The 8,953-nt window shown below is 35.5% G+C and overlaps 1 protein-coding gene across 2 annotated transcripts; it reads right to left on the bottom strand.

The window, feature by feature from the left end:
- Window positions 1-5,087: 5,087 nt before the first annotated feature.
- Window positions 5,088-8,668, bottom strand: LOC113283744 (5-amino-6-(5-phospho-D-ribitylamino)uracil phosphatase, chloroplastic-like). Of its 2 annotated transcripts, none has more exons than XM_026533091.1 (11): window positions 8,533-8,668; window positions 8,312-8,434; window positions 8,135-8,203; window positions 7,935-8,039; window positions 7,767-7,821; window positions 7,070-7,143; window positions 6,835-6,918; window positions 6,573-6,713; window positions 5,874-5,939; window positions 5,509-5,618; window positions 5,088-5,404 (listed from the first exon to the last, which is right to left on the bottom strand). In XM_026533091.1, the coding sequence occupies exons 1-11, from the start codon at window positions 8,617-8,619 to the stop codon at window positions 5,236-5,238; spliced, it is 1,083 nt and encodes a 360-aa protein (XP_026388876.1). In that variant the 5' UTR covers window positions 8,620-8,668; the 3' UTR covers window positions 5,088-5,235. The 2 variants fall into 2 exon arrangements, with proteins under 2 accessions (XP_026388876.1, XP_026388875.1); XM_026533090.1 differs by having other exon boundaries at window positions 6,781-6,918.
- Window positions 8,669-8,953: the final 285 nt, after the last annotated feature.

Consider the following 8,953-nt stretch of genomic DNA (forward strand, 5'->3'; position numbering starts at 1 on the left):
CCTCTACGTAGAATAGCTTCACTTGGTTTAATGCCCACATATAGCTCTCTCCGAGCTCATCTTTCAAGAATCAAAAACCAACACTAAAAGGAGCATTGGTAGAAGTTTGCCCGACAAAGTTCAAAAACGGCATCTCAAACTTGTTGGTTTTGCATGTGCAATCCATTAGAAGGATTTGATGAGAGTACTGTGCCAACTTCACAAACTCAGGATTAGCCAACAAAAGATGTTTTATTCGTCCTTTCTCATCATCATCGTGGAAAACCGAGTAATTATTCGCCTCCCCCAAATGACTTAATTGTTGCATTTCGTTCCTTTGTTCCCATTTCTTAGCCTTCAATTTTCTTCTTGCGTTGTAGATGTTAGCCAAAATAGAAGCATTTTGTGGGTTTCTTTCCTTTAAATGAGCGAGGATATCAACGTGCTTCATACGAATTTGTGTCAGTGACTCTACGATCTTCTCTTATTCTTCGGTAAGGCGTCCAGCATACGAATGTGATAGCAAACTCTCCGGTATAGGGTGGTTATGACTACCGCATACAACTTTTTCCGAAAACCACCTTTTTGTCGCGTTCCTTTTAAATTGAAGCTTGAAGGGGCATCGGGTCTTCTTAGTGAACGTAGTTTGCTTCCTCTTTGCCTTTGCTACTTGCACGGTACCATTTTTTGCATGACTTCTATGTTGTCCACTACACTCGCAAACCATTTGAAAGACACTTTCACTAGTGGTACCATTATAAACTATGATACACATAATCAACTTGCCTCGTTCTCTAGCCCAATGCTTTGCATCATCTTTTTCCTCCCATGTCTCCTCGGTTAAATAGTGAGAGCTAGAATCTTCGGTGAGAAGTTGATTTGCTAAAGGTTGTTCATCCATTAGGGGAGGTACATCCACGATCTGGACAACAATATACCCACATTAGTCTAAACAAGGCAACAAAACGAAAACATATATAAAGATACGGTTGGACACGACACAGGAAACACCAACCGTAACAAAGATACGGTTGGTAACTACAATCATTTAGAAACCGTAACTTAACTCCGGTTGATAATGGTCCTCCAGTAACAAACCGTAAATAGAATGAAATGAAAATGAAAACAGACAGAGAAATATACGGTTGGTCTCGATTTACACATTACCAACCGTAAAGAAAGCAGTAAATACTTCCATGCACATGATGAGTTACGGTTGCACTACAACAGACAACCACATTTCTGATATTCTATTCGCAACACTATAAAAAACGTCAAAAAAAATATTTATATGTGACTTATTGTACGTCACGTATAAATTGTGTTAGTTAAGCACTGGATTAGTGTGAACTTATTAATTTGCAACGCCCAAGCTGGTGTCACAACTAAATTTTATAACTTAAATAAAATTTTAAAAATAAAAAAATGACCTTTAAAGTTTTGAGAGTGTCAAAAATGTTTTATGAAAAATATAAAATTTTATATCTTGCACGCGGCAATTAAAGGAATGTTACACGTCAAAAAAAATTCATTCAAGATCCCGTTTTTGGTCAAATTTTTTGAAACCCACTAATTACTTTTGGTCAACAACTGGTCAACAACTAACTGACCATTATGTATCGTGGGCAAATCAAATTGTTAAACAAAAAAAAAATAACCTCATATAAAAGTTAGTTTCCATATATTTAGCTCTTCCTGTAACCCTAAAAATAGCCCATCTTCTTCTTTTCTTCTTCCTTCTTCTCTTCTAAACTAGCCGCCACCATCGCCCAATCTTATTTAACCATTGTAAAGATCCGAAACATACATATAGTAGTTTCTCGGTTAGATTTGGTTCATTTATATGTTATCAAGCTAGCCGCCACCATGTCCAAATCTTGTTTAACCCGTCGGCATGTCATTTAAATCAGTATTTTTGTATGCAATCACTAATCAAGAAAAAAAAATAAGAAAAATAAAAATACTCACGGGGCTAAGGAGGTGAGATATAATCAACGCTGGTATTGCTTCTATCTTCTACTTTAGACATATCAAAATCAGTACTGATTTTGTGGCTTTTTTTTTCGTTTGTTTTTTTCTTTTACAGACAGTACATGGAATTTCTTTTGAGATAGAAGAATATAATTGAGTCCCTAATTGTCCAAGAGTCGAAAGAACTGGTGATGCCAGATCCAGAGAAACAAAGATGAGGATTGAATAAAATTTGGTTGCAAAAGCTAATTGTTAAAAGAAATTTAGCCGTAAAATCTATAAAAATTTGTTTCAATTTTTAGTTAAATTGGAATATATTATTCAAGTTTAAGATCGATGTTATTTTATTTTATTTTTTTCATAACAATGTGATTTTTTTGTCTATGAAGATTACTGTTTGATCATTTTTACTCATTACGTTCAACTTATTCAATGGCATAGTGATTGTTCATAATTGCACAATTTTTTTTTTGATTAGAAAACAAATTTTTGTAAATAATATATTAAATGCAATAAACTAAAAACGCCATATAATTTTTTTATTACTAATTCTCAAAAATAAAAGCCGTAAATAATAATGTATTAATATTCTCAAAATAAATAAATGATTTATTAATAAAATGAAAAAGTTAGCTTACGTGGCACATAAATTATTTGTGACGGTTTTAGCGTTAGAAAGAGTATTTGCAACACCTATTTCTATAACGCATTGACCGACGAACAAAAAACGTCAGAAAACTATATTTCCGATGCAATATCTAATATTTGTGACGTTATTTTCTATTATAAAAACCATGTTTTGTTGTAGTGTTGGTAACCACTGAAGGACATATCCAACCGTACTTGACTTACGGTTCTTCTCGAAAATTTTCTACCAACCGTAACTGGTAATGCGATTGGGTTTTTCCCCAAATTGAACCAATTACGGTTGGTATTGGATACTTTACGAAACGTAACATACAGTTATGGTTGGTGACTAGCTAATTACCAACCGTAAGTTCTTCTGAATTCTTTAAAAATTTGATTTTTTTTTACGTTCTTTAGAGAATTTTAAGCAACAAAAAGCTATTGGAAACTAGTTTAGAAGTATACCTGGTGATTTTCAGTGCTGGGTTCTTCACTTTGTTGGGTAATTTCTTCGATTGGTTGAGATTGACCTTCACTATGGGTTAAAACATCTCTACCATCTAACAAATACTCCATATCAGGATCTCCATCAAGAGGTATGTAGTATTTGTTTTCTTTATCGTATAGAGATTCACTCATCTCAAATTTGCCACTGGAATCACTCATTTTGGTTGAGTGAATCAAAATCTAGGGTTTCACAAATATCACATAAGTTTTCTTTTTCTTCTCCTCTAAACTTTTTTTTTATAACTCTACAAATCTGATTTTAGAGTTATTATAAGTAAAAATTAATTAGCAACACTAATCTTGATTATCAACACTAACCTTGATTATCATCACTAATCTCGATTATTAATAATAAGGGTTAATTGGTCATTTCCATATTTTTTTTATAAAGGTCACTTGAATTACCACCTAATGATCATTTTTGTCTTATTAAATTTGCCGGCACCCCAATGGAACCACCCGTCCCTTTCACAGGATTGTTTAATAAAGTAGCAAGATCAAGAGAATAGCATTCTTTTAATATTAGATTTGACACTTCAACAATTTCTTTGATAGATCATGCTCATAATATTGTTTCCAACTGCAGACTCAATCTTCTAAAACAAACAAAATATATGAATCCCAGATACAAACTAGTTGATCAAGATCTAGATTATCTCATAACATAAAAAACCACATATTCTAGATTTGTTAAACAAAATTCTTCAAACCACCCTTTTATTATTTACAGTGCATGAAGAAATTGAACAGAATACACTCTTTATTCTTTTCTGTGCAGTTCAGGCTCCAGGAGAATTGCTTGAAACAAACATAAGGCTATTAAGAAAGAATAAGAACTCTGAGCTGACATGACACGCATATGCACAAATTGAGAGGACAAGTCATTATGACAATAATAAGTTGTTGTTTCTGTTGATGCCACGAGAAATCGTTCATCCATGGCGGCTTTGTTTCTATCAACATTTTGGAGATGGAACAGATCTGTTGTTATTGCTGCTGCGGCAGCTCTATGGGGTTGAGGGTTTGAAGATATAAAGAAAAGAAAAAACTAACAAGAGCTCTCTATATAAGCTTCACAGAACCTGCCCATTTTTGTTAGTGTTGTAAAATGACCACCTATTATTTAATCCAACGGCTGATACATTATTTTTGCCTGCTACAATGCTGACAGAGAAAAATGTGCTGCCGTTGTTGCTGATACACACTGATAGGTTTTTAAGTTAGCTTAATCGGGGGCAATAACTTCTAATCGGGGGTCATCGAATTTTGTTTCCCCCAAAATTTTCAGGGGTGTAAATATCGCAATATGAATATATTATTTTACCCTTGATTAATATTTTTTTTCAATTAACGACCCTTTACCGACATTAACGACAGTTTAGGGTCGCCATATACATCATGATCAAAACAATAACGACTCTAAACTGTCATACACTAACGACTCTTTTTAGAGATTAGCGACAGTCTATAACGACATTTCTAAAACATTAACGACTATTTAAGTCGTCAAGTGCGTAACTAAAACAGTAACGACCCTTCCAAAGGGTCGTCAGAGAATTGATCATTTTTATGACGACCCAGAACTGTCGTACATTTCCGCCATTAATGAATCTTCGACAGTTTAGAGTCGTCACTTAAACAGTCTAAACATTAACGACTGTTGAGGGTCGCCAATGAAAATTTTTAATACCTTGACCATTTTTCATACCATCTGGGCAAAAAAAAAAGTTAGACTAAAAATTGCAGACAAAAAATCTGAAAAAAAAATAAACTCTAATTAAGTAAAATTATCACTAATTAATTAAATTTTAACACTAATCATTTAGGGACATTTTAGCCATTTAAAAAATATTTTTATAAGGGGTGACCCAAATTAGGTTCTGGTGACCTTTTTTGTCCTCTAATGCATGACCCCCAATTAATTCGGATGGCCCCAATTAAGCTAGGGTTTTAAATGGTTGGTTTGAATTGATTCCCTTTTCAAAGAGATAACTGGGTCAACGTTGACTCAAATTGACCAATCAGGCTGTAATATTGTAGTATAAATCATGTTGCAAGTGTAACACAAGGTTGAACATAGATACAAGAAGAAGAAGACCACTGAACTAAAACTATACAAATCGGGGTCAAGTAAGAAGAAGAAAAACTGAATTAGAAGATTGTATCTATTGTGAGCTTCCTCTTAGTAGGAGTCTTCTCCGTTCCTTGTTTTTGTAATTCCATAAATGTGGAACCTTTATGAGCAAATAATCGACGGAGGTTAATCACCGAAAGCTCATTGAAGCTACCAACTGCTAGATCAGCTTGAACTAATTCATACCTGCATTGTTGCATATGTTTGAAATTCTGATTATTATCCAATTATTTTGTTTCAGTAAAACAGTTATACTTTATAGGTATTCGAAGCAGAAAAAAGATACTTACGCAGGGTGAACGCCAATTAAGGCCACAGCCATCATTGTACAGTTATGTGCAGCAACTATCCCTCTTGGGTCATCCTCGAATACCACACATTTGGATGGTTTGCGGTCTAACTGTTGAGGTGCATATAAATGGGATTACATATTCTGTTTGACCAACACTGTAAACGAGATGCTGATAGCATCGTGTAGAACAGACTAATTCTGTCATGAACTATCCACCAAGGGTGTTCTGATATAATCTACTTATATTTACTATATAGTTAACAGCTTACAACAAGCTAGCAATTAGCTAACCTTAAACCGTCAGGGAAATGACTAACCAACAATCTTGAAATAGAAATCAAATGTCAGGAGATAAAACCATACCTTGACTGCTGCAGAGAGGAATCTATGAGCCACTGAATCCATTCCATCCTCTTCTGTCACAATTGCCTACACCTCATAAGAAAAGGCCAGTAAGGTCAATTTGTCTCTTTTTTATACATGTTAAATAATTCAAGCAAGGATTCACACCTTGGACCAATTCACCCAAACACCCAGGTGGATGGTGAACTCACTGTTGGTTACTTGGATGCAGCCAAGACAAGAGATAGATTGTGCCTGATTTTATAGGTGCAAAACTTGGGTTGTCCAGATTATATCCTTAAACTACTTACTTGTAATTGGAAGACGAGTTGCAACAAGGAAGAAATAGAACAAGTGAGAAGAGACTATGCGCTTCCCACTTTTTGCACCTCAAAATCAGTCCAGTTATATACTTAGATTCAGTCAAATAACCAACATGAACACACAGGGTGAAGACCCGAAATTCAATGTCTAAACCGAAGATCTCTGTTAGAGATTCACAGAAGGTAGGGAAATCTAAATCAATTTAAAGATCCGAATGCTACGCAATTGCAGTATGAGATCATTCATTAAGATTGCTAGGTTCACTAAATAGAGGTTTTAAGCTCGATATGCCCTATAACTACGGATACGCTGTTGGAGGTGTTCAAATAACACATGAAAAATGAATGACATCACTGTAACAACGCGAAAATGAAATGAATAGGAGATATATCCCACCTGGAAATATTTGGTGAGTCCTAGACACTTCAAAGCCTCAACTAGGGTCCTCCGATCAAGACACGATACAATGGCACATGGGACGCGAGCTGTAGAGACAGCATCCAACCACTCTTTCACTCCTTCAATAGGTGCTTTGAGCTGAATGAAAGATAAGAATCAATAAACTGCTTTATCGGAAAGGAGCACAATGGGTGAGACAGTATACCCCACACAAATAACTGAAAGAGTGGATAGCCTGGATTTTATTCGGAGATCTAACTTTGAGAAGATTCTCGAAATACAGCTCCGATAGCCTGGATTTTAATCTTTCCACTTCATTGTCTTCGTTCTCCCAGGACAACACCTTAACAATTTGTGCATAAGAAAGTTAGTACTCGAATCCCAGAAATTGAAAAGCAATTTTACGTATGGCCTCACAGAAATCAAAAGAACCGGAACAGCGGTATGAAAAGAATGGTCATTCAAGAGAACCCCGAAGAGGAACAACAACTAACCTTACGCAGAACATGATCAGCACTTGCGTAAAGCAAGGATTTTTCAACAGTGCCACCACCAGGGATGTTTTTACCTGGTTAACATTCCAAGTATATTAGAATTCACCTACTTAACAAGAGCGAAGCTTTCTAAAAAAACTTGTCATATTGACAAATCAACAGCGGCACTTGTGACAGCAGTGGCTACTGCTGTCTCCAAACTTGCCATAAAACTGAACAATCATATGTTTTAATTGTGCAGAGTCACTCATCCACCAGTTCTCTGGGAGGCCTACTCAGAGCATGATTTACATTAAATCTACATTGCTCAACAATCTTGTTCTCAAGCAGTCTAAATCCCCACATGGATGCATCACTATCAATTTGAGTTTGCGGTTACTGTGCAGCACACATACTTGTATGGTTGTACCCATATTATACAACTAACCGCTTATGTGGAATGAGCACTCAACATCAAAAGTTCACAACTCCAGGAACTCAATCAATTCAAGAAAACTAACAACTGGGAATGAAATAAAGAAGTGAAAAGAGCTTAACAAAAATAAACACTAACAGATTTTGTCATTGGCAAAATTATCAACCATGAAGGATTACAAAATAGCCAGAAACTAAACAGCTAATGAAAACAGCAAAAATAGCAACCCATTAATAATTGCTCTCCATTTTAAGGTAAATTATGATTAAAAAGAGAACATACCCTCTTCAGAGGCAAGTTGTTCCCAGGCATTTAATTTCAACGTTCTTGTGTCTGCCTGAAGATCACACGACGTTGTATGAGATAGCACTCTATCTTTAGGTAACGAAACATGTACAGAACAACTAAAGCTCGGACTCTATTGCACAAAATCGTAATGGAATGACTTACCACCACATTATCCCACGAAAATATAAGTCCAAAAGCTTCATCAGGCTTCATAGCATACCGAATTCTTTGCAAGAACCCTTCTTGCATTCTATCATTCAAAAAATCCTTCAACAAAAATAAAAAAATTCACCTCATCAAATTCTAGCAACTATGGTACAATTAAGACTGTAAAATTAAAGTAAAAACCAAATTATAATTACCACGTCAATTTTCAATGGACCATCTGGTCTAAATGTTTCAAACCCTTCTCCATATTCAGCCCCAATAGCCTGTTATTCCATCAAATAAAAGGTTCACTCAACATTCCAAAAACCGTTTTTCTCAATGTAACAATTTAGGGTTTCAAATTGAACAAAAAAATAAAATCAAAATTTTACCTCTTCTTCTCTGAAAACCCTACTGGGTGAAGGTGAAAATCCATTCTCATCAGACCCAGAAGAAGAAGAAGCTCTGGTGATGATCCGATGACGTCGTATGTTGTAATTTTGCCGGTGTAATTTCTGTAAAGAAAAAATCAGAGAAATTTCAATCAGAGGAACTGAAGAAGAAGAAATTGTAGGTTTGTAACAAAAAAAAATCCGGAAAGTGGATAACGAACCAGTGATTTGGGTTTATTTGTAGTTGGGAATTCCGGGAGTCGGAGCTTCGGAATTGGAGATGTCGAGATGATTTTGCAGGATTCCATGGGTTTTTCAAACGCCTGAGAGGAAAATTCTAAAGAGTGAAATGAAATCCGATTGGAGATATTTCTGGGGATAAAAAACAATACACCTCAGCAGGCTTGTTGTTATCTTCTCTGGGCCTAAGCCCGGTCAATTTTTTCTCAAGTAACCCAACAGTTCGACACATAAGGCCTACTTCGGCTCGTTAAGCGCAAATTCCTAGTCACTCAACGTAGATTTAATTAGAATGATTTTTTAGGGACCATGGTTTTTTTGAGGGGACCATGATTTTATTAGGCCACCTTCCCTATACTGATAAGGGGTGTCCTAAAACGTTGAAATGACTAACCTACCCTT

This window comes from Papaver somniferum, chromosome 5, assembly GCF_003573695.1.
Source record: "Papaver somniferum cultivar HN1 chromosome 5, ASM357369v1, whole genome shotgun sequence".
Taxonomy (NCBI): Eukaryota; Viridiplantae; Streptophyta; class Magnoliopsida; order Ranunculales; family Papaveraceae; genus Papaver; species Papaver somniferum.